We start from the raw sequence: 26,661 nt of genomic DNA, 5'->3' as shown, positions 1-26,661 counted from the left end.
GCCAGTTGGTACTTGGAAGGTGAGGCCATTCCTTGGTGGACTCAGTGGGCTCATGCCCACACCAGATCAGGTATGGCAGCTTATGGGTGGGACGAGTTCGTCCGTGACCTTAAGCAGCGGTTTTTACCGCCCCACTACCTTGAGCGACTCGAAGACGAGTTCAGGGGAGCGCGTCAGAACGCGCAACCAGTCCTTCAGTTTGCCAATAAAATTTCGACCTTGTGTCTACAATTAGGCTTATCTGATTCGGACAAGAAAGGGCAGTTTTTGTATGGCCTGGACACGCAAATCCAATGGGAGGTGCGTATGTTTAGGCCAGCCACCTTTGAGGACGCACTCTCGCTTGCGCAGAGTGCAGAAATGAAACACAATGGTGGCAAGCCCAAGACTTCCCAGCCGGCTTCTCCCAAGGCTAACGCCTCGGGGGGCAAAAGCCAGAACCAGACGGGGTCTTCCCCAGGACAGAGCCCGGGAGCCTCTGGCTCCAAGAACTCGAACAATGCGTCTAAGCTTACTCCAGACTAGAAAGCGGAGGCTGGCAAGACAGGTGGCAAGTTGAGTGCTGAGGAGCTTGCTCAGTACAGGAAGGAGGGTAGATGTTACTTTTGTCACACAAAAGGACATACTTCTCGGGATTGTCCGAAGAAGCCTCCAAAGGCCGCCGCCGCCTCCACAGCTTCCGTGGTGAGCACAGCTCCCACACAGACCCCAGCGGCTACCCCTAATTCTTCAACCCCCGGTGCTTCAGTTGGAGCAATTATTAGCCGGGAGCTCAAAGATAAGCAGAAGGGCGCCCATGACCAGGAGTATGAGCGCAGCGAATTGCTCAAGTCCTTTGGCTACATAGGTGGCCAGAGAGTCGTTGTCTTGTTTGACAGCGGCAGCACGGAGGATGTGATCACGGAAGAGGCCGCTAGACGTGCCCGTTTCGAGCTAACTCCGGTGGACAAACAAGTTGAGGGTTTTAGCACAGGTATGACAACGAGCGTCAAGTATGAAGCTCTAGGTGCTAAATTAGTGATTCAGGGCATAGAGTTTGTGCGTGACTTTATGGTTGCCCCTCTTGTAGGAGCAGACATAATTTTGGGTATCCAGTGGTTTCACAAGTTTCTTCCTGATGTCAAGTGGGACAAGCACACGTTCCAGATTGATGGGAATGTGTCAAACACCCCGGTGACCATTAAGTGTGAGCCAGGTATTCCAAACTTTCCGCTCATAAGCCACTTGCAGGCTAAGCGAGCAGTCAGGAAAGGCACACAGTGTGCGATGATTTACATCCAGACAGCCCAGACGGTGGCCAGTGCTTCCGAGAAGTACTCGGTTCTCCATGAAAAGTTCCAGAAGATTTTTCTTCGGGACAGTCTCCCTCCCCAGCTTCCCCCGTCCAGACCGGAGGATCACAAGATTGACCTCCTCCCAGGCTCGGAAACCCCGAGCAAGTTTCCGTATCGCCTTTCTAAGGCAATGGAATCGGAGTTGGACCACCAACTCCAAGAATTGTTGCAAGCTGGCTTCATCCGCTCCAGCGTGTCACCATTTGCAGCACCGATCTTATTTGTCAAGCAGAAAGATGGGTCTTCTCGGTTGTGTGTCGATTATCGTGCACTCAACAAGCTGACTATCAAGAGCCGATTCCCGATGCCTCGAATTGACTATATCCTCGAGAGGCTGAATGGAGCTAAGGTGTTCTCCAAACTGGATTTAAAGAGTGGGTACCACCAGGTTCGGATTGTTGAGGGGGACATCCCCAAGACAGCTTTCCGTACAGAACGGGCCCACTATGAATTTGTGGTTATGCCATTTGGATTGACGAACGCCCCAGCTACATTTAACCGCATGATGATGCGTATTTTCCGGGAGTTGATTGGAGTGTGTGTGTTCATATTTCTGGACGACATACTCATATTTTCAGCTACAGTTGAGCAGCATGACATTGATGTGGAGAAAGTCCTTAAGTTGCTGGAAAGCAACGAGCTCTATATCAATGAAAAGAAGTCAGAATTTTATCTGTTCCAGGTACATTACTTGGGATATATAATCAGTGCCGAAGGCATTCGACTTGATCCGGCTAAAGTGGCCGAGATTGTTAACTGGGAAGTACCTCAGACCGCTTATGACATTAGATCATTTGTGGGTATATGCCAGGCATATTCCACCCACATTGACAAGTTTTCTGATCTCTCGGCAGACCTCACCGATCTGCTAAAGGGAGTGAAAACAAGGAGGCAAAAGATTCGAATGACTCCACGAGTGTTGGAGGCATTCCAAAACCTCAAGGTGGCTTTGTCAGAAGCGCCTTGTTTAGCCCTTGCCTTGTGGGACGAACTGTTTCAAGTGATCACCGATGCGAGTAATATCGCAATTGGAGGTGTATTGCAACAGAATGGTTATCCAGTAGCTTACATGTCTCGTAAGTTACTGCCCGCCGAAAAGAACTACTCAGTCTATGATCGTGAACTCCTAGCAGTTATACAGGCCTTGAAACATTGGAAACATTTCCTGTATGGCCGTGACTTTGAGGTTCGCATTGACCATCAGGCATTGCGCTGGATTCAGACGATGCCAAGTGCACAGTGGAGTGATCGACAACACCGCTGGAGTCGGATATTCCAGCAGTTCGGTGGCATGATTGAGTACCTTCCAGGAAAGGCCAATCCAGTGGCCGATGCTCTGAGCAGGAAGGGACAAGTATCTGCGATTCAGACCACTAGACTTGACCTTGTTGGTACAGGACTAGAAGACATGAAGCACACGTACGCGGATTCCGAGGAATTCGGTACACAGTGGGAACAGGCATTGGATGCCACAGGACCATGCCATTTTTTGATACGCGATGGTTGGCTTTTCTACAAAGGCCGACTGTGTGTCATGAAATCATTCCGGGCAGCTCTTCTCCATGATGCCCATGATGCCATTACAGGTGGTCATAGGGGCATGAATTCGACTCTGGCGAAATTAGAACGGCAATACTATTGGCCAAAGATGAGGCGTGATGTGTTTACATATGTACAACGCTGTGACATTTGTCAAAAGGTGAAAGCTCCTCGTGGAAAGAAGATAGGGTTGTTACAGCCTTTGCCGATTCCTGAGGGTCCTTTCCAGGACATTTCGATGGACTTTGTCACAAATCTGCCTCCCAGTCCGAGTAAGCGTAATACACAGTGTTTAACTATTGTTGACAGGTTCAGCAAATTTGTTATGCTTATTCCTTGCAGGGCCAATGTGACCGCCGAGGATGTTGCCTAGCTATTCATTCGGCATTGGTACCCGATTGGTGGGATTCCTAGGACCATAGTGTCAGACCGAGATGCCAAGTTTACCAGTCATTTTTGGAGGGCATTGTTTGATAATTTTGGTACTAAGTTGAATTTTTCCAGTGCATTCCACCCACAGACTGATGGCCAGACAGAGATATACAACCAGTTGGCCTTTGATGTGCTGAAGTGTTATGTCCACGATCAGCAAGGTAAGTGGGAATCGTTTTTGCCTTTAGTTCAAGCTGTTTTGAATGACTCTTTTTCTTCAGCTATTGGCAGGACTCCATATGAGGCAGCGTTTGGAAGGCCTTTCCAGTCGTCGTTAACCAGGACTTCGTCTTCAGTACCGGAGGCGAACAGAGTGACGGAGTCTTACCAGGAGATCCTAGAGTCCGTTAAAGACAGATTGGCTAAAGCGCAAGAGGCCTACACTCGACAGGCCAATAAAGACCGAAGGGACATAGGTTTTCGGAAGGGGATTGGGTGTATCTTCGGATTATGAAGCAAAGATTGAAGCAGGTGGGCAAGCGATGCCCAAAGTTGTCTTTCAGGAGCTTCGGACCATTTCCCATCCGGAAAAAGATTAATGAGGTGTCTATGCAGTTAAAGCTACCTCCGAGTTGGACTATGCACGATGTATTTCATGTCAGTTGGTTAAAGCTATATGCAGGTCCACCCCCTTCAGAGGTCAAAGACGAAGCGAAACCAGACATCATTGATGAAGCAGAAGTAATGGTTCCAGAACAGATCCTTCTGCACCGTTTCAAGCATGGCTCAGGCCGAAGACTACGACAGTTTCTCACGAAGTTTCAGGACCGAGGAACTCATGAAGCGGTATGGCTCGACAAAGAATTTTTCGAAGACTATCTGGCATTATTGACGGATTATTTGGAGGCTATGCAGCTTCCGTCAAGTTAAGCAGAAGGGGATGTCACGTGCATCCCGCACTTGGATGCCACGTAGACATTTCTGTACAGAAGGTGCAGGACTTGGGATGGTGAACTGGTCCCATGTGAGCCCAGTCCGGGACGAGTCAGCCAGGGATCCATCTCAGTCGTCCGAGGTCAGGTGTGCATTGTCCTGCACATGAGTCCAAGGTCAGGTGTGCACTGTCCTGCACATGAAGCAGTGCCAGTCCGCGCTGTGAGTCTCCCTCTGGAATGATGTCAGATGTTCTGTGTATCTGGTTTGCAACTGGATGCCAGGCCTCTGTAGGCATGTAGGTTTGCATGTAGAGATGGGGCCAGCCCATAGGGCTACCCGAGTGAGCAGATTTTGCACTTGCAGTTGTAGTGTGGGCATGGGGGAGGTGTAGAACCACCCCCAAGGGGCCAGGAGGGCCCAGGCTGTGCCCACCAGCCAAGGCATGGGCTGGAGGGGCTGTCGGCCAGCTGTACTGCTGCTGGACAGGCAGCCGACTGGGGTCAGAAACCCTAACCAGCAGGTAGGCCAGGTGTAGGGGCAGTCCCACACCTGTGCGCAGCATGCCCAGCAGCCAGGATGCTGCCCCAGAAGCATGCGCAGGCTGGACAGCAAGGTATATAGTGTGAAAACACTTTATTAATAAAACTCAGTCGTGGAGCTCCCTGAAGCCAGCCGATTGGATGCTATGAAGAGTATAAATACCCCAGCCCATAATCCATGATCTCATCTCATAATTCACCAAGTGCTCCAAGCAAACAAGGGCCAGGACAGCCAAGAACATTGCTAAAGCAAAGGGGTGAAGGACTGAAGGTCAAGGGCAGGTTTTCCAGCCAAGAAAAGGTCAAGTACTTTGTATTTGTTTTCAGATTTACATCATTCTAATAAAGCAAATACACCATCCGTGGTGGGGGCCCTACAGAGGATAATTGGGACCCAATACTGCGTCCTCTCCATCTCCCCTTTCTCTCTCTATTTTCTGCACATCGTCTTTCAGTTTGTGCGTTAATTCCGTCGCGAAAAGAGTGCTGATTTCTGAGTTTTGAAGTACCGATCCTTCTCCGAAGCTTCCGCATATTACATGAAGATGATGGACGAACCCGTATGGAAAGTGGCATAAAAAACATGATGGAAAGTGATGAACAAGATCGATTCAAAGAGGACAGAAATGTGCATTGGTTTCTTGTTCGTAATGCACTAAGAGCACAATAATGTAAAGAGTGAACATTTGGCTATTGGGAGTTATTGTCCAACCCTTCCACAAAGGGGGGCTAGGCATCATCGATTCAGCAATTGAAAGTAGAGCTCATCCGGCATGTTAATTTTCGGCCTCCGAAGAGGAACCCGCCTTAGCCTTGACATTGACTACCATTCCTCGGCGTGGCACACTCTCATGGCCTCACCTCCTCGTTTGGTATGGGTGGCCTCTTTCTCCAAGCATGACATCCCTTTGGCTTCTGGCCTTTGTGGTCGGTGACCATGGTCGACTAAGGACTTCTACTCGGTTGAGTCCTCGCACAGAAAGATTATCCCCTTTGTCTACAATGGGTGAGGATAGTGTCAGAATGCACAGCGGAAATGAAGACAACTGCTGTATAGAGCAATACACAGATGCAAGAGAGAGAAGATAGTGTAACTCTGCTATATATACACCAAGAAATCCCAGAGTGCTCAATGACAAGTTGGGGGGGCATGGGGCCATTTTATATGGCCCCAGGCTGCTGGTCAGCCAGCACTAAAACAGCCGACAACAGCCCCAGATGCCCACGACCAGCACAAGGGCAGTTGGCCAGCACAAGGGCAGTCGGCCAGGGCTGGACAGCAGTCGGGTATGCAACCATCAGTCGGCCAGTAAGTGGAACAGCCGACAGGTAGCAGACAACCTCCCACACGTTGCAAAAAATGGGAAAAATTCATGGAAGTGAGGAAAAATGGGGAAACACCAAAACTGGCGGGCACACCCACAACAGAGGCCCTGACATAGTGTACAGACAGGAGATGACTGCAAAACCCCCTTTGAGCTCCTGGATGTGGAACCAACCCCAGTGAGTTGGAGTGCCGCTGCAGCATAGCCTGAGGGAGAGACTTCGTGAAGAGGTCCCGCCGCATTGGATGCCAGGCCGCTGAGCATAACCCTTGGCCACAAGTCTGTCCACCGAAACATCTGATGTATACTTGGTCTTAAAGACCCACTTGACACCAATGACAGACCGTTTCGACGGCCTCGGTACCAACTCCCAAGTGTTAATTCTTCTCAATGGCATCCAATTCCACCTGCATGGCTTTCCTCCAAGTATCCTTACAAGGGCTTCCTTGACGGAAGTGGGCTCTTTGTCCTTCATGATACGAGCTATCAAAGCATAGTTTACCTGCAAAAGCTCTGTTGAATGACTTTTATCACGAACTTTGTGCGATCTTCGAGGTCCGTCTTTTGTGGTCCATTCGGGGGGAAGCTCCGTGACACCTGACTCTCCTGAAGGGTGTCCACCAACCACCTGGGTACTCGAACAGAATGCGGAGCCTCCTGCTGTTGCGGGGGCTCATCTCCAGTTGTGGGCACAACCTCCTCAACTCATTGAGGCTATCCAGTTGGAACAATCGATTGGGAATCATCATTGGAATCTTTTGGGTCTCCAAGAAGTGGCGGCTCATCAACAGTGGAAACCGGAACATGTGCATCAAACACCACATCCCTGTTGACAACAACCTCGTTCCTATCTGGATCATATAACCTGTATCCCTTGGAAAGAGAGTTATATCCCACAAAGACAAGCTTTTGGGACTTTGAGTCGAGCTTCCCCCTCTGCTTTTTCGGAATGTGAACATATGATATGCATCGTTCCCAAACACACGGAAATGGTAGACATCAGGTTTCCTGCCAAAATATGCCTCAAAGGGAGTCATGTTTGGTACAAAGTCGTTGGAGAACGGTTGAGGATATGGACAGCCGTAGCCATAGCCTCTTCCCAAAATCGACGAGGAAGATCACGATGCTCCAGCATCGTCTTTGCCATCTCCACCATAGTCCTGTTCTTACGTTTAACTACTCCATTCTCTGACGGCGAACTTGTATTGGCCAGCTCCCGCTTGATTCCATGTTCCGCACAAAATCTCACGAAGGCATTGGAAGAAAATTCACCTCCTTTGAGTCTTAATCTGCAAGCCAGAATCTTCTCCACCATCACATGCCACTCCTTGATTGAACCGAGCAAAAGCTTGATCCTTCTGTGAAAGGAAATAACTCATGTGAATCTGGAACAATCATCAACAAGCAACATAAGAGTACAAAGAACCTCCCAAGGATGTTGCTGTCTGCATAGGTCCACACGAGTTAGTGTGTACCAACTCCAAAGGTTTCGAAGCCCGCTTGGAAGCTTGCTTCGGAAGAGATTTCTTGTGCTGCTTACCACGAATTCAAGAACTACAGCGTCCTTGCCTGTTGCCAACATCTGGCAAGCCAACCACCATCTGGTCCTGGAAAGCTCGCCGCAGCGCATCCACATTCAAGTGACCAAAACTGAAAGTGCCACAAATCACCAATGTGAGAACCTGTCAAAGAGGAAAGCGCGGAGAGTTTGTATATACCATTCTCCACGCCGCCTTCCCAAACAACCTGGCCAGTCTCGCAGTCTCATGGAGCAACATAATACTACACCCAGGAGCCAGTTTTGCACACCTCATGCACTGACAACAGATGAAAATCAAGTGCGGGGACGTAAAGAACACGAGAGGAATGCTTCCCCTCTCTGCTATCGAGAATGATCTCCATCCGGCCCTCACTGTGTATCGGTATAGTGGAATTGTCGCCAATGAAAATGCGACCTAATTGTCGTTTGAGATCCTGAAAGAAGTCATGTGCGGCCCATACCTGTCATGTACGATACCGTACGGTTCATACAATACGATACCGTACGGGAAAATACGGTATGATATAATTTTTTTTCTTATCGTACGATAAAATACGGTGTTTTAAAAAAATACTTATAAACTTAGGTATTTCCAAGTCCAGATATGGAGTATTTTAGAAAGGAGGGAAGCATCATAGTACAAAGGAAGCTCAAATAGCCATAGATAAGCAAAAAAAAGCCATTACCTCCCAAGAAAATTATTTTTATTTGGGGAATTTTTTTTTGCATTTTTTTCCTTGAAAAATCCGTACGAGTACGTACGGTATGGTACTGTACGATATTCCGTACGGAAACAACCCTGCATGTGCCTAGAAGCACCACTATCAAGAATCCATTCCTGAGTATCCTTTGCGGTGAAGCCGATTGCCTCCTTGCTTGAAGAAGATGAAGCATCCGTGTCCAACATCTCCAAGTGCACAAAGGATGGAGTCTTTGCAGCTGAGGCTGAAGAATCAGCAATCTTCCCAGTCCGCTTGCGACACTTCCTCCAATAGTGCCCTTTCTCGGCACAATCATACAGGTCCTCTCGGCCTTCAGTTTCTCTTGATCTGAATCCGGCTTCTTCTCAGAAGACTTCTCCGATGAAGCCTTCCCTTTATCCTTGTTGTTATTATTATGGCCTTTCGTCCGTTGGCCAGTTAAGGCCTCAGAACCTAATCGCTCTTCTTAGTCCTAGACCATAGGCACAAGCTCCTCCCATGTGGTGGTGCTGAGCCTGCCATTGGTGATCAACAAAGAGTAAAAGGCTGATTACTGAGAGGGCAAATGTGACAGCAACGTTGTGGCCATATCCTCTGATGATATCACTTTCCATGCCTGGAGAACTTCGTGCTGAAGAGCTTGCAGCTTGTTGATGTGGTCCCACATCGTCGACGACTTTTATCACTCGCATCTTAACTTCCAAGGACACTCTCTTCATGGGTGATACCTTGTTGTAGAGAGAAGCCAAATGTTGCCAAATACCTTTGGCCAACGTCATATGCTTTATATGATTGATCACCTGTGGTGTGCAATTGAGGAAGATGAAAGAACAGACTTTGGCATTGACACGATCCCATAATTGTGCCTGTGCCTCCTGTTCCTTCCGAATAGAGGGTAACTCCCCTTCTTCTAACTCTGGCCGTGGAACCCCAACAACAATGAAATCACTCAAGTCATAGGACTCCAAAACAGATTCCATCATTACCTTACATATGCCGTAGTTGTTCCCGTCCAACTGGCGGTCCACCGGGAACGTGGGGAGTGTCGGGATCTTCACTTGCTTCTTAGCCATCTCAAGCAAATCTACCATCTCAAGGGTTCACAAGGTCTTGTGAAGGGAGGGTGGGTGGGAAAAAAGAAGAAGAGGCTGCAAATAGAATGCAAGGTGGTTGTCCAACGGTGATGGCCTCCTTCTACTTGATCTCCAAGTCCCGTATAGCCCAAAACAGTCTCCAATCAGCACCTAAATCAGCAAACCCTCGACGTCCCACTGTCTCCAAGGTTCAAGCCACCTGGGGCTCTGAAACCATGTCAAAATGCATAGCAGAAATGAAGACAACTGCTGTAGAGAGCAATACACAGATGCAAGAGAGAGAAGATAGTGTAACTCTGCTATATATACACCAAGAAATCCCAGAGTGCTCGATGACAAGTTGGGGGGGCATGGGGCCATTTTATATGGCCCCAGGCTACTGGTCGGCCAGCACTGAAACAACCGACATCAGCCCCAAATGCCCACATTCAGCACAGAGGGTAGTCGGCCAGCACAAGGGCAGTCGGCCAGGGCTGGACAGTAGTCAGGTATGCAACCATCAGTCGGCCAGCAAATGGAACAGCCGACAGGTAGCAGACAACCTCCCACACGTTGCAAAAAATGGGAAAAATACATGGAAGTGAGGAAAAATGGGGAAACACCAAAATTGGGCGGACACACCCACAACAGAGGCCCTGACATAGTGTACAGACAGGAGATGACTGCTAACAGATAGTGGGATTTTACAACTTCAGGCAACATTGTGACCCCTCCCCCCTAGAGGTTGCATATGATCCGGCTTGGGGACTATGGCTGTGAGAGACTTTTGCATCTTTGGCCATTCGGTTTGTTGGTGGATCCGTGCAGCTAGTGTGATCCTGAGATGGGTGCTCATTTGTAGGATTGCCACTTGGGATATCAACATCTGTCGTCCTCTAGAATTAGGAGCAGGTGGTCTAGAATTTGTAAAGGACTGGGGCTTGGGAGGCCTCAAGCCCCCCTAGGGGTAGGGGGTTTGGGGGCTGAAGGTGGGGACACGTCATGGTAGTATGGGACACGAGGGGCTCTTGGTTGGGTCTCTATGGACAAAAGCCTTGACCCCTATGCTCGGGGTGGATCCGACATTCTCGGATCTACGATTCGGTAGTGAGCCTGAGCTTGCCGCCGTTATTAATTTTGATTAACTATGTGTTTATGATGTGTAAGCGATCTTGGAGAGGGTTTGTGTGGAGCTTGAGGATCAACAGTCCAACAGTTATGGAGGATGATGGACCTCCATGCATAGTTACATGAAACGGAAACGGCAACAGCCAACCTCTGGGAAACGGCAACGGCTCAAATCTAGGAAATGGAAAGGAGTCAGTCGATGTATGATACATAGTATAAAAATAATGAGAAAATTAATAACTAGGGAAAAGCTTGAGGAGTACACCATCATAATTCGAAATAGATAGTGATCAAAATTTGTAGAAAATCACTATGAAAGCACTAGATGAGACAAATCAATGGGTGATTTTTTATTGGAGATTAGGAAACATAGAAACGGAAATGGAAACGACGACTGTTGGAAAACGGCGTTTCCGCATTTTTGGGCTAGGAAATTGCCGTTTCCTGTTACTATGCCTCCATGATGTATATGCAGAAGAGAGGGATTGTTTTTATGCAAAAGTGGGTTGTTCATATGATGAGTTAATGGTGGGAAATTGTGCAACTTATTACGCAGGCCATATGGTCGACTGTCGTGGGCCGAGGGACTACCGGCATGATGGAGGATGATGGACCTCCTTGGTGTATATGCAGAAGAGAGAGGGATTGTTTTTATGCAAAAGTGGGTTGTTCACATATGAGTTAATGGTGGGAAATTGTGCAACTTATTATGCAGGCCATATGGTCGCGGGCTGAGGGACTACCAATAGCCCCCTAGACCGTTGATGGCCTGTGGTGGCCTCTGCACCCCGCAGACCCCCTGCATGCAAAAGTGGGTTGTTCACATATGAGTTAATGGTGGGAAATTGTGCAACTTATTATGCAGGCCATATGGTCGCGGGCTGAGGGACTACCAGTAGCCCCCTAGACCGTTGACGGCCTGTGGTGGCCTCTGCACCCCGCAGACCCCCTGCCACCACCGGGGCAGGCCTCTGGGACCGATGGCAAACTGTTTGAATCATCAAGGACCGGTAGGAGTGGGTTAGCACTCTCCGCTTGGCCCAAGCATTGACCATCATAGCACAGGTCTACAACTATACAATATAACCCACTCCACTCATAACCCTCACCTATATAGCTTTTTCAAATAGAAGCTATACTTATGGGATTATTCACTAATAACTCAATGGGATTATTCACTGATAACTCACGTATGGGATTATTCACTGATAACTCACTTAAGCCTTGACCCTTATAATAACCCTGCTTTCCTTATTCTCGGGGCCCCTAGCCCCCAAGTTAGGTTGGGTAACCTTGCGGTTAGCATCAGGTACGTAACACCAATTTACCACGTTAACACTTCATTTGATTGATTGCAGCGTGTTTATAACTTGTCCACCTTGTTTATCATAATCGGATGCACAATAAACATTAATATTGACCATAAATTTTTTTTTTGATTGGCCCTAGGTCCAAGATCCTCCCGGTAGTTACCAATTTTTCACTCCCTGTAGGCGGTTAATTATCTGCCTGTAGGCGATGCTGCCGAGGAAGCACCAAGGGTGGTTTTGAACCCAGGACCTCTTGGTCCTAGGCAAACACCTTCACCACTTGAGCTATCACCTCATTGGCTAATAATGACGATAATTAAAACCCAATTAATTTAAAAAGCATTTGGATTTACATTTACCACTTGGAAAACAATGTGAAGTCACTTATCGGTTAATAATGACGATAATTAAAACCCAATTAATTTAAAAAGCGTTTGGATTTACATTTACCACTTGGAAAACAATGTGAAGTCACTTATTGGTCTCAAACAGGTTCGTGCACAGGCATCCTTGGGATTTCCAAGCATATCTTTTGTCCCGTGAACATTCATTGCCAGTAAGTTAAGACAAAAACTTGTCAGTCTGGAGGAATCCTGAGCGTGGATCCATGAATGCTACAGGAAATACCCTAGCATAGCAATGATGCCTGATAACCCCAATGCTATCTCTCATAACCACAATCCATAATCCATGATCCTGGTGGATTATGTCCAGCTGCTACATGGTAGGGCAACACATTGCAGCATGTAAATACTATGAACTGTAAGGGATGAGGGACAGAGAAAAGAGCTACACCAATACGTACTCAGTCTAACCTATCTTCAGCAACTCATGCACAGATACAGAGAGTCTGCTTTTTTTAATGATATGAGTTAAGCTGTCCTGGATAGCAGGTGATTGTCTCTTGGTGGTCATAGTTTGTAAGTTTTGACTTTCTCTTCTCAACACTCCTGTTAGATACTATCTGATGGTTGTACTATTTTGACATCTTAAGCTGTTTTCCTTTAAAAAAAAGGAGGAAAGAGGAAGATTGAAAGAGAACAGGGAGAAGGAAGAGGAGAGATTAGGAGAGGAGAGAACAACTGTCTGCATACTGAATGTTGTTTCTAAACAGTATGGGGCTAAGATGGGAATGCAATGAGTCCATGGTTATGTGGCTTAGTTGGAAAGGGGTTTAGTTCTCAAGGCAGGTGCCTGATTTTGAACTCCGCACCCCGCTCACTGCAGTCAATGGATGCAAGGTTGCCTATTTTTAAGCCATAATATTCTCTCTCAAAAAGAAGAAAAAGATGTCTGCTGGCAAACTACAGTATGTACTGTATCTAGCATTTCTATAGACCTTGACATGTACACCTCTTGCAAACTGTTAATGTATTTAACGATGGAATTTTTTGACATGGGTATTTATTAGCAATTTTGGTGCTGCAGCTTCATGACATGGACTCAAGGGGCTATTTTAGCTGCCTTAGATAACTCCACAGGAGTTTTTTTGGCGCCTGGTGTTATGGGAGCAGTGGCTGCCATTTTCAAGGTCAGTGGCTGTGTACTTTCACAAAAGTTTGGTAGACCTTTTTGGGCCTTCTTCATGCTGTTCATAGACAGCTCAACCTTGTGGTTTTTATTCTAACCTTGTAATGGGCTCTCTTTCACATTTCAGACTGGAGGTCGTGACATCCTATATCCGGTCACGTCAACAGCGTGGGAGGAAGCCAGTCAGCTTTCCAAGTCTTCCATAGCAACTCAGAGCTTGTTGCTAAGAAAGTTTTTGGTTAAACTAATCCAGCGTATTGGACTTGTATATCTGCCTCCTAGAACTACAGCTTGGCGCTATAGGGTAATGCTGCTTTTTAAAGCTCATTTCGGATAATCTTTCAGAGTGACTTGTAGTTCAAACTCTCTTCATGCTAGTCAAAATGAAAGGCTATTGATCAAGTGCAGGTAGTAACAGAGATGATCAATGCAATGAAAGACTGAAGAAATAGAAGCGATCTTGAGCAACTGCTCACATGTATACAAAGATTTTCAAGTGACTCAAGGTTGAGAACTGAAGTTAACACCTAATCTCCACTTAAGAACAATCTCTGTGACAAGCTTAGTTGCTTGAGAACCTCTCAATCCAAGCAAACGCTGGCTGAGAAATGGAAGAAGGAACTTGCTGCTGAAGTTAGGGGCTGAAATCTGCACCTCTTGGCTACTCTAGGTCTGGGAGAAGGTTAGGTAAGGGGAAGGAAAGCTCCAATAGCAAGTATGAAGAACGAGGGAAGAGGTGTGCTATTTATAGGTGCTAAGTACTTTTAGAGGACAAAGTTACATATAATCAATTTCCCTATTTTTCACTTAAAAAGACTTCTATTGAGTATGAAAAAATATACAAGAGGTAGATTTCAAACCAAACAAGGGGGAAATCTCAACCAATCCCGTATCTTGTGCTGTCAACAAGGTCCCATATGAGTGGGAGTGAAAAAGATGCCATAATCTCACTCTCATAAATTGGCAGCACTTTTTCTTCGCAGGCCTAAAAGATCCCTAAATTTTGGCCCAAGTGGCCTTGAGGGTGGGAATGATATCACTCCACATCTTGCAAATGCCTTGTGACTCATAAACCAAATTGCCCTCAATGGCCTCACTGCAGCTAGGCTTTAAAATGTGCCAGGCTGCAGTACTAGCAATAATCTCCCATGCATTGTCCAACCTCTGTGCTGGGCGGATGTATCCTGACTCCAGCATGTCCAAAAGATGGTACGGCTGAGCAATTCCCTACTGAGCATAATGACCAGATCCATGACTTTCCCCTCATACTTGAGCATGTCTGCTGTCGTATTGTCCCACTGACCAATATGGGCATGTCTGCTGCCCTACGCTGCCCCTAGTGGTGTGTCAATGAAGAAAATACAATTCAGGATAGGCAAAACAACTTAATCAATATGAACAGAACTTTTTGAGTATGGAGGATTTGATTCCTTCCATAGTAGCATAGAAAGCTCACTTGCTAGTGTTGGTTTTTCATTCCATAAGGATTGCACGATATCCCTACATTCGTCAATCCTTACATCAGTCTTTGTTTGATTCCATCTACTTGGATCAGATTGATGATGGCCAATTGGCTTTGTTTTTTCAATACTTTTAGTTTCTGTGACTGCTCTCTAAGAAGTTTACCTCTTTTTTGAGGACTTCTTTCTTTGTACAGTGAAGCAATAAAACATAGCCTTTTACAAAAATATAACAAAAGTTGGTATTTACACAGGATCTGAGAACTACACTGGTGGTTTGACGGTATCCATCACGATGTGTGTGTGTGTAGGAGTGGAGCATGTGCAAGGAGAGAGAGATGGAGGTTCAAGCCATGACAATGGTGCACAGAGATAGAGAGATATAGAGATGTTGAACTGTATAGAGAGAGTATTGCATGTCTCAATGATAGATTGATTGATATGATAGAAGTGATGTTCACTCAATGCTTTTGTAGGCTTGCAGCCTTGTCATTTAACCCATACAAATAACACACACTAATTTGTGCATACCACATGGCACACTTATCTTATGCACTCATAAGTGTGTGTGCACACACTACCAACACGATAACCCTTTTAGGGGCTGTTCACACACACATACAGACACACAAACAGGGGTTCACACACACCAGGCTCCGAATCCTAATAAACCCCCCTTCAGAGCAAAGGTGGAGACCCTAAAAAGCCTTCAATAGTCATTGTAATTTGGACTCTAGAATGGATCATGTGCTCAATGGAGACACTATGGCACCAACACTTGAACTCTCATGTTAGGCTTGATATAAGAGCTTGACCATAAATGGCAACCTACATCAGTTGGCCAAGACAACCCCCCTAGATCTAAACAGGGGTATGCAGAGAAAAATAAAGCCTTTTATAAGATTCCAAGCTTCCTACAAAGATGGGACACACACATCGAAGGAAAGATTGACACATCACACAACATTTACTATAATGAGTTTTGGGGGACCACCTGGGCAGAGAACCCTTGACTCAAACATAATAGGAAGTAGATAAAATTTTGGAAGTAAAAAAAATTCCCAATGAAGATTTTCCCTTTTGCGTCAGCGTTTTCAAACGATTGACACTTGGACTATCATTTTAGGCTTAGTGGGCCGGGTCAAAGCCTCAAGGTAGAGGACTTGTATTTGCACAAATTGTGAGTTGTAGAGGAAAAACCCCAAATTTTCGTTAATGCAGAGGTTCCAATTTGATGCAGCGGCTTAATTTTGGGAAAGCCCCAAAAACTTGTGGGTGTTGGATCTCCAATTTGATGAATTTCTCCATATTTGAGAGAAACCCTCAAATTTTTCAAGTTGGATAAGCTCTTATTTTGATGCAAAGGGTTGATTTGTGCAAAAGCCCTGCATTTTGTTGAAATAACAGCTTCAATTACATGATTTTTACCTCATTTGAGAAAATCCCCAAAACCGATTTCTAATGTGGACTTGTAGGTAGTGTCGATGTAGGAGCCATAGTCAGAGTGAGCGCGGACCATGTCAGCTGCAGAGGTGCATGCAGCTGACGTGGCACTGGTTGTGAGCCGGCAGCAGGTGGCGCTGGCGAGTTTTACGATGCCACACATGCTGTGCACAGGTGGTTGCTGTTCTAGTGGTGGCGCATAGGCAGCTGCACAGGTGGCATGCTGATGGGCAGCACAGTGCGGCTCTGGCAGAGGCAACGGTGGATAGGCGAGCGGTAAGAGGCAGGGAGAAGAGGCTCTGATACCATGGTGGTATTTACACAGGGTTTGAGAACTACACTATGGTGGTTGAAGGTATCCATCATGATGTGTGTAGAAGTGGAGCATGTGTAAGGAGAGAGAGAAAGAAAGAAAGATATATTAACGTCTACTAGAGACCCAATGGGCCTATGAGACAAAACGTGTGAATACAATGTATAGGTTCAAGCCATGACAATGGTGCATAGAGAGAGAGAGAGAGAGAGAGAGAGAGAGAGAGAGAGAGAGAGGGAATGCTGAGCTGTAGAGAGAGATTATTGTATGACTCAAGCCATGACAATGGTGCATAGAGATAGAAAGATAGAGAGAGTAAGAGGGAATGCTGAATTGTAGAGGGAGAGTATTGCACGTCTGAACGATAGATTGATTGATATGATAGAAATGATGTTCACTCACCAAGGACAATGCTTTTGTAGGCTTGCAGCCTTATCTTTTGACCTATACAAATAACACACATAATAAGTGTATGCCACATGGCACACTTACCTTATCCACTCATAAGAGTGTGCTCACACACTACTAGCACAATAACCCTTTTAGGGGCTGTTCACACACAAACACACACTTGTTATTGTGAAACCACTGATTTATCTTATATCCTATCAGTGCTTGTTTTCCATAACAGTTTTCCATAACAGTTCCATTGCTGATAACATGAATGTGTTGAGCAATTTTTTGTCCCTAATCAGAAATGGCAAGAAGAACTCTTAAGACATTATGATGGATTGTACTTTTCGCAACCTGACATGCAAAGGCCATGTAGACAAGTGCTAGTAATCAATCTCTGTTTGACTTTTGTTTGCACCCATGCAACTGCTTCTTTGATAGATATGTTCCAACCCAAAGAATATCCCAAATGCCTAGTGATTTGGCCTGGGGGTAGTATATCTCTTGGCCAGAGTATACTATGTCCATCCGCCTGTTTTAGTGGTAGCAACTTCGACTTTCTAAAGTTGATGTTTAGCCCCATTGCTGTTCCAAACAATTACAAAACATCCATAATCACTGCCAAATCTCTTGGTGTAATATGCAGCGGAAGTCTTTGTATTGGAAGGATCTTGTCACACAAATGCTCACACCGTCTTGTGTATCCTGAGTTTCGTGAGTTTAGCAATCCACTTTAATACTTCAAACTTTAAAGAGATATGAGAACTACACACGAGATTGGGTCCCAAATTACCCACTGAAGGGCCCCCTATCTCGTTAACGAGATAGTATTTGCTTATTACTTTAGAGAGAATGACCGTGGACTGTAGATAAGCCAAACGCAAGATCTCGGAGCATCGGAAGCTTGGCTGAACTGTACACGGCTGTAGAAACACCTCAATGAACTGATCTCGAGCCTATGCACTCTTCCCAAGGGCATGAGGAAGGGCTGCACCCCTGAGGGTGAGAGAGGACTGCGGTGGACTGTTCAAAGCTATTTAACTATACTGTAAATGCTTATGAATGATATGTTACCTTCACCAGATGACTGTTGCATGTATGAATGATGCACAGAAGGCGGGGTACTGCTGTAGGACTGAAACGCAATGCTGGAAACTGCTGCAGATTTGCAAATGCAGGACTGGAGTGGTCTGAATGGCTGCTGGTGGTGATATGTGCTCAAATGCAGAGGGTAAACTGCTGTCCTGGAGCCTGGCAGGGTACTATATGCGGGCGCCTAAGGGCTGATGGTCTGAATTGCTGCGTTTAGGGTACAGATGGACTGAACTGCTGCGTTAGAGACTGTGTAACTGCTGGCTACTGAATGGACTGCATGAAGGGGCTGCGTTAAGCTGCAAGGAAGGCTGAAAACACAAACACAAGCTCCAAAGGTAGGGACTAATCTAGGCTGAAGGCGGGGAATGCTCTTGGTGCTGAGGATGAAGGCGCCTAGCTCACTGTAGACTGAACGAATGTCTAAGCCCTATGCAAGCCTATTTATACTAACTAGGGGCTGGTCAAGTTGGTTGGTCATTAATTTAATAAAGTTTATGTTTATAAATGACAATAAATACTAAATAAATACAATAAAATATGGAAAAAATACTAGATAAATCCTAGTAAATTCCCTAAGGCTTCTGGGATGTTCTAAATGATGCACAGGCATATGAATGCATATTATGCAGGATGTAGAGTGCTTTCCGATGCAAACCCTAAGGCTTCTACTGACTCTACATGCATGAATGATTCTCTCCAAGTTGGTTAAGGGACTTGACTGACTGACTGACCCGCTAAGGTTGAGGAATGACCTACGTAGCTCGTGCCTAACTTATCCTGGATTGAGGATGTAGATTGGGGTCACGGTGTACGACAAATAACATCCTACTGGGTTCTAATAATGTACAAATGTTGCACTGTTGATGATGAACTAGTTTGTCACCATGCACTGAGTGCAGAGTGCATGTGACACTTGGAGTATTTGCAAGGAATAAAAAAGAGTCATCAGCATATGCTTGTGTAACCATTGATGACCCATCTAGTTTACCAGTCCATGCCATTCTCCTTCTCAAGTAAGAATATCCATATACATCAGGATAGGATGAGTGGCAATTGCATATAACAGGCACTTAGTGGGCAGTCCTGCCTAACCGATTTTCCAAAGTCCAGGGTGATGATAATTCTTTCCCAATGATACATCTAGCTGCGTTGCCTGTATACAGACACTAGATGACTTTTGTCATTTTTGGCCCAAACCCCAAACGTTTCATGGTGGCAGTAATAAAGTCTCGGTGCACTGTATGAAATGCTTTGGCAATGTCTACCTGCCGTAGCAACACCTCTTGACTAGTTTATGCGGGATACTTTATTTCCACATAAGCATTACATATGTTGTTTGTTATTTGTCATCTGGGAATGCATCCATACTGGGCAAGATGCAACCCTTTGTTAAGCACATTGGCTATTCTATTGGGGATCATCTCTGTCACCAATTTGTATAGCACTGGCATTAAAGTGATAGGTCTCCAATCTGTCAAATTTAGGCATACATCCTTTTTGGAGCCAATTTCAGGAGGCCCTCTTGCCAAAGGAAGCAGGCTTCACTCCTTGTAACCATGCGACATTTATCATTGCCAATAGAATGTCTTCCAATTCCTCTCGAAAATGTTGAAAGAATGCCACAGGCAATCCATCCCATCTTGGTGACTTCCACTTACCCATTCTAGCAAGAGAACTTTTTAATTCCATGATGGTGAAAGGGGATTCCATCTATGTAGCTTCTTGTTGATTAAGAATTGGTGTCACATTTATAAGCATCATGGCTTTTTCTTTCAATTCTTGCCGAGAGAAGTGTCTTGGTGTAGCAAAGACTAATTGGAAATGTGCCACGTATTTCATTTACATCATTGGTCCGGTGCCTGCTATGACCTGGACTTAGCATGGAGAAAAATTGTAAGAAGGATGCAATCAATCACTATAGAATATGGCAAATGGTATATGAGGCAGCAAAAAGAGCAAATACACCGATGCAAATTGGATATGCAAGCATTACATAAGATTGCAAAAACAAGGCAATTGAATCAAGAGAAGGAAGAAAAGCTATTAAATGCACGATATATGATAGATTGCAATAATCAGAGGAAATTGAAAAAATGGCAAATACGAGCAAGGCAAAATCGTTTACTAGATAAAGGTTGCTTGTCAAAACAAATTTTCAAAAGCTTGGATGCTAAGAGACAAAAGCAAAGCATACATCCTGTGTATCTAAGTAATGCAATGATTTTGTACACCTTTTCTCGATATGCATCATGTGATAGATAGAAGCTATTGACTATGCATAATCGTTTCCATGGCAGCCTTGCATTGTCTATAGGTATTTCAAAATGCATTCTCACCCATAATGAATAATGATATGATAATTGTGATGCATAATCCACCCATACTTTTGCAAGGCTCGGATCCCGTTTGTGCATATTTAACACACAGCATCTGTCAAGCCTCGCTTGATTTTATGATCTAGCATTATATGGTGAAATGTGAATCCTCTTTTGTCAAAACAATTCACATATCCATTGCTACAATGTCTCTAATAAATGTGTACCAGGCCAGTTTTTGTGTTGCAATCATGTGTGAATCCCTAGATGTGTTATCTTGCACTGATGGAGAGTTATTGAAGTCTCCTAATACAAATACATTTGTTTGTCAACTATGGATAGATAGCCAGTCTTCTCTAGAGTTTTTCTCTTCTAGCTGTCGCTGTTGCTGCATATGCATACACGCGAATTCATGCATTTTCTCATTTAGCATACATTGCAGCACAATGTATCTACCAAGAGGATCATTATAGGCAATCACTTGCCTCAAAGCTATATGTATCATTATGCATGTGCTTGAGTAATGAGCAGCTCCCGTATAAAAAATGCTAAAACCTCCAAAAAAGCCTAATTTTCCCGCAAATGCATGCTGATTATGTTCTTGCAAGCAAACCATGTCTGGATTTGCCGAAGTAATATAATCACAGAGCAACCGCCATTTATTTGGATGGGCAAAACCTTGTACATTGTATGTTACATATTTACATGGTGTTGTGTCCATCATGCAACTTGCATATAGTCATTTGCTAGTACCGGATCTCTCTGTCTTTCCATGCATTTGTTGCAAGTATTCCATCCCTCCTCCCTTCACTGCAACCAATTCATGGATGTACATGTGTTTGAATCACTCGAGATGGAGGACATAGATGTTTTATCCCATTGCCTCGCAATATATGGCTTATTTTTCAAGGCCACTATTTTTCGAGCATTTGGTGTTGTCCAACCATCAGCATCTTTTTTTGGTTGATTTGTCTGTTTTGTACATTGCTTTAATTTTGTGCTTGCTGCATTGCTTTCCGTTTATTTTGTGCCATACTTTGTTTCACATTTACATTCACCGCATTTATCATCGGTATTTGTTCTGGCAGTTTTGGTTGTTCTTGCACTAATGGCGGAGGAATTGAGTCCTCGGGGGGTTGCAATTTTAGTGTCAGTCATTCCAATGCAAAAAAACTTGTGACATATAAAACACGACCCAACAAATGGAGACCAGTTTAATTCATATGGCTTTTTCCCCATAGGAGCATCAACAATCTCGATTTCAATGCTTTTGGGTGTTGGCACATCCGTATTCCACAACACACATAGTTTGTTTCTATTGCCCATGATTTTGGGTGCACACACCACTTTTCCCAAAGTCTGATCTATTTATGGCAGTGCATCCTGTAGGTCAGTGGGGAAATCCACCACCTCAACCCATACTCGGCATTGATGTTTTAGCAGTGCTTGATAGTCAGCAATAGGTATCCATGGCAACACATGCACCGTTTGCTTGGTGTAAAAGAGAGGTGCAATCTCAAACAACTTTTGCTTTGCCTGCATTGAGTTAAGTAGGATTTGTGAGAATCCTCTTGTTACAAAGTAAACTCTGTCCACACATTCTTCAGTCAAGAGATTGTTGACCCACTGATGAATATCCCTTGTTGAGGGAATATGTCATGGGAAAAACAATACGCATACCTCATGCTTCTTGGGACAGGAGCGGGTGGCCCTACATTCGTCGTTATACCAACCGTTTTTCGGCATGGTGCCGCAAGGTGGCTTGGCGGTGGGGCGGGGTGTGCATTTGAAGGAGGTGGTAGCAGATGTGTGAAGGATAGTGGTGACTTGAGATGTGAGGGTGGCAAGGGGGGCAAGTGGGTCCACATCCTGGAGGTGGCGAGAAATGTGGTCAGAGTAAACACCATCAAGCTTGTGATCAAAATGGATCTAGGTATAGTGATAAGTGGGGTGTGTTGGTGGGGGGATGGGGTTTCCCAACAGCATAGAGCCTAGGAAGCTTAGACCTAGTGTGCACATGAGGGTGAAGTAGTAGAGGTAGGTGTGGTCATTGTCGATGGCGGGTGGCGGGGTGGAGAAATTAAGGATGAGGCGTGCCAAAGATGGAGATACCAGTAGTAATCCATGGTGCTGGAGCTACCTCGGTGTGGAAAGCAGGTGAAGGCGCCTGAGGAGGGCTAGCGGGGTATCCTGTTATAAATAACGTGACCGTGTGCAGCTCCGAGCTCTAGGAGGTATCTCCCAGATGTTGTAACTTCCTGTCCTGTGACATGCGGGTCTCACCCCATCAGGGTGACTCCCACTTGTTACCTGCTATGTATGGTAGTCCCCTCTGGGGGCTCTGGTATGTCTATGCGTAGAAGATGATGTCCCTACCTGTGAGGGTTTTGCTCATTCCTCCTGGGTCAGACCGCATAATGCCATTGCAATTCCATATGGCTAGCCTCAACTGTGTGGTCGCATAGACCCCGTGCCCCTATTTGGGGCGATGCTCGGTGATGATGATGCGGCCTTGCGGGTCTCTTGTAGAGTCACCATGGCCTCTCGATGGTGTGCTACCTGTATGGGAGTCAAATCATCCCCCAGGAATATCTGTGTGCCTTGAGGGCAGCCCGTCTATCTTGGAAGGCATGTTGACTGGAGGGGACTCTCACGTATCATGCCTTTCCTGGTTCTCCACACATCTGCAAAGGGGGTCCCATCTACCCCGAGTTTTTGGTAGAGGGTAAGTGCATCGGCCTTGGGAGAGGCCCCTGTTGGTAATCCTTGGACACGCACATGTAGGGCCCTCACTGTCAAATCCCCACGGATCCCCTCGTGATCGATCTTGGTTCGAGACTCGAATCCTGCAAATAAAACAAACAAACAAACAACAAGGGGGTGTAGGCCTGACTCACCTTCCAACCATGACAGCCGTGGGCGAGCCCACAGTCTTGGCTGTCCCCACCGAGCCACGAGCTGAGCTAACTAGGTTGACGTACCGACCAATCTCCTCCTCGCGACGTCCCATACCGCCACGAAGCTGCCCTCGCGGGCCTTGAGATTGCTGCCGGCCTCGGCTGCGTAAAGCAGGTGCACGTTTGCACTAGATCCAGGCTCCGAGACCATAGAGCTCTCACAAACTCGCGAGACTCTCTATAATACAATAACTAACCTTGGCCACCCTTTTATAGGCTCTTGGCTGGTCATCGGGCGTCCACACTTGGACGCCCGCCCGTCCATACTTGGGTGCCCGCTCGTTAGTACATTCCTAACTCAGCTTGTCAATCAGCCTGCCTAGTTCCAAGCTTCCCCAAGCCTCGAAACTAGTCTTGCGTGCGTGTAGCACACGGTAGATACACACTGTGCACATGACATACTCCCCTTCCTCTAAGAGCTCACTCCTGAGCTCACTAAAAAGCCAGGGTAATCTCTCTGAAGAGTAGTCAATGTCTCCCATGTAGCGTCCTCCTCAACACGATCCTTCCACTTGATCTTGTATTCCGTGATAAGCGTATTACACAATTTTCTTTCACGAAATCCAAGAATCTTTTCAGGTTCGTGCGGAACAAATGTCATGTCCTCGACATCTATAATTTCTTGAGGAGTAACTAATTGATCTGCTCCACCCAGTACTTCCTTAAGTCTACTGACATGAAATACAGGATGAACTTTCACATGAGAAGGCAAATCCAATTCATATGCAACTAAACTAATCCGTCGTGTAATACGAAATGGTCCACAGTATCTAGGGGATAATTTCGGAGATCGACCTGTCCGTAAAGTCTCGGAATCTTTCGGAACTCGCAAATACACCATCGTTCCTTTAGAGAACTCTCTGGGTGAACGATGTGTATTAGAATAAAACCTGTCTCGGTCTTGAGCACTTCTAATAGATTCCTTTGCAACTTCTAACATTTCCTGCATATCTTGCAAAAAATTACGTGCTGCATCATGCTGAAGTCCTGAGAATCCTACTGTAAAACAGGTGATCTAGGTTGAAAACCATACATAAGCATGAAAGGACTAAACCCTGTACTCGTATGCTTAGTACTGTTATATGCAAATTCTAACATAGGAAGATAATCCTGCCATGAACTTTGTCTTTTGGATACATATGCTCGAAGCATATCCTCCAAAATCTGATTCACTCTTGCAGTCTGGCCATCAGATTGAGGATGATCTGAGGAACTCAAATTCAAAGTTGTTTCCAACTTCTCAAAAACAAGTTTCCAAAAATCACTCGTAAACTTAGAGTCCCTATCACTGACTATGTCCTGCGGTAACCCGTACAGTCTAAACAATTGCTCGATAAACTACCGTGCTAATTGCGTAGCTGTAATAGTCTTTCGGGTCGGTAAAAGTCTAGCCATTTTTTGTCAAGCGATCTACCACAACCCAAATAGAATCGTGGCCTTGATGTGTTCTTGGCAATCCGTTAATAAAATCCATGGAAATACTTTCCCATTTATTACCTGGGATTTGTAAAGGATGCAACAACCCAGCCTGTCTAAAGCGTTCAGCTTTATTTGCCTGATAAATTTGACACTTGAGAACATAATCTTCTTCATACCCTTTCATCTTTGGCCAATAAAAAGTGTGTTTCACTAATGATAGTGTCCTGTGTACCCCAAGGTGTCCAGCAGAAGGGGCGTCGTGACACTCCTTAAGAATCTTGGACCTAATGTTCGGGATCTGTAGTACACAAATTTTGTCATTACGGAATAGTAAACCATTCGGAATCATCCACTGGCCTCCTGTAGCCTGAATAGTAGACTGCTCAGTCATCGAGTCTTGGTCAATCAATGAGCTCCCGTCCTGGATCTTCTGCCAAAATGGACCAAAATAACTATCAGTCCTGCAAAGCCCTCTCAATGACTGAAATAGGTCAGTAGAAATCTCGGTGAATGACAAAGTATTCACCTCTCTAATCCGACTAAGCGCATCTGCAATACTATTCATGGACCCTTTCCGATAACGGATCTCAAAATCAAAATCTTGCATTAACTCTGCCCAACGAGCTTTCCTTCCTCTCAAATCATCCACATCACACACATACTTGATTGATTGATGATCAGTCAATACCACATTGGAGCCATATAAATAATGTCTCCAAACCTTGAGAGCATGAATCACAGCATAAAGCTCCTTCTCAAGGGTTGGCCAACGAGATTGAGTGTCGTCTAGCTTTTTACTTTCAAAAGCAACCGGTCTACCATCTTGAAATAAAGTAGTCCCGATAGCATAGTCACTGGCTTCAGTTTCAAGAATATAAGGCCGACTAGGATCAGGCAATGCTAAGATAGGTGCTTCCTTGACTTTATCTTTCAAAAGTCTGAAGGCCATATCCAAATCGTTATTCCAAGTGATAGGCTGATTTGACTTACGTGTACGACCTTTCAATAAGTCGGTCATCGGTAGTGTGAGCTGAGAGTACTCCCGCACAGATTTTCGAAGAAAAACAACAAAACCGAGAAAAGAACGAAGTTGTTTCACTGTTCGCGGTATAGGCGAGTCCAGAACCTTCTGAACTCGGTCATAGTCAATGCTCAATCTATCTCTAGTGATCTTGTGTCCCAAGTAAATGATGTCGGTCATGATCAATGCTCAATCCATCTCTAGTGATCTTGTGTCCCAAGTAAATGATGTCGGTCATAAAGAACTCACATTTACTTAACTTAGCATATAGTCGATTCTGTCTTAAAATAGATACGACAATCGTGAGGTGTCTGACATGATCCTCAAGAATACGACTATAAATCAAAATATCATCCAGGAACACCACCACAAATTTCCCCAAATGTTCACGAAAAAGATCGTTCATCATTTGCTGGAAGTGGCTGGAGCATTGGTTAACCCAAAAGGTAACATCGGGCGTCCACACTTGGGCGCCCGCCCGTCCATACTTGGGTGCCCGCCCGTTAGTATATCCCTAACTCAGCTCGTCAATCAGCCTGCCTAGTTCCAAGCTTCCCCTCGAAACTAGTCTTGCGTGCGTGTAGCACACGGTAGATACACACTGTAGCACACGGTAGATACACACTGTGCACATGACACTCACCTTCCTGCATCTCTCCTCCTCCAAGGTTTCATTCATGGTAGCTTGTCGGGCCCTCTGTTTTTTAACCACTTGTATCCATTCGGATTTCGTGGTCTATTGCTCTTCCCGCAGCTTGTCATTGGCTGCAAGTACCTGGTGTTTGCTGATTTCCCCATCCTCCACATCTTGTTTAATGGTGGCCTCAAGTCCCGCTGTTTGGGCCTGAAATTCCCCCAAAGCTGGGATTTCTGTGGCGAGGGGGGTTGCGTTGAGTGTGACCACCTGCTGTTTGGGTA

The 26,661-nt window shown here is 45.5% G+C and overlaps 1 protein-coding gene across 2 annotated transcripts in view; it reads left to right on the top strand.

Annotated features, from left to right (window-relative positions):
* The window catches only part of TTN1 (ARM repeat superfamily protein), a 122,562-nt gene that overhangs the window by 25,695 nt on the left and 70,206 nt on the right, over positions 1–26,661 (top strand). For both annotated transcript variants that reach the window (XM_086779485.1, XM_086779486.1), the window contains exons 3-4: positions 13,226–13,328; positions 13,455–13,631. In XM_086779485.1, coding sequence (XP_086635611.1) covers positions 13,226–13,328; positions 13,455–13,631 — 280 coding nt within the window. The remainder of the gene's footprint in view (positions 1–13,225; positions 13,329–13,454; positions 13,632–26,661) is intronic.

This window comes from Cibotium barometz, chromosome 40, assembly GCF_041138505.1.
Source record: "Cibotium barometz isolate CiBa-2024 chromosome 40, ASM4113850v1, whole genome shotgun sequence".
Classification (NCBI taxonomy): Eukaryota; Viridiplantae; Streptophyta; class Polypodiopsida; order Cyatheales; family Cibotiaceae; genus Cibotium; species Cibotium barometz.
The sequence above is the reverse complement of the archived record's forward strand: the minus strand, read 5'-3'. Positions and strand labels throughout refer to the sequence as shown.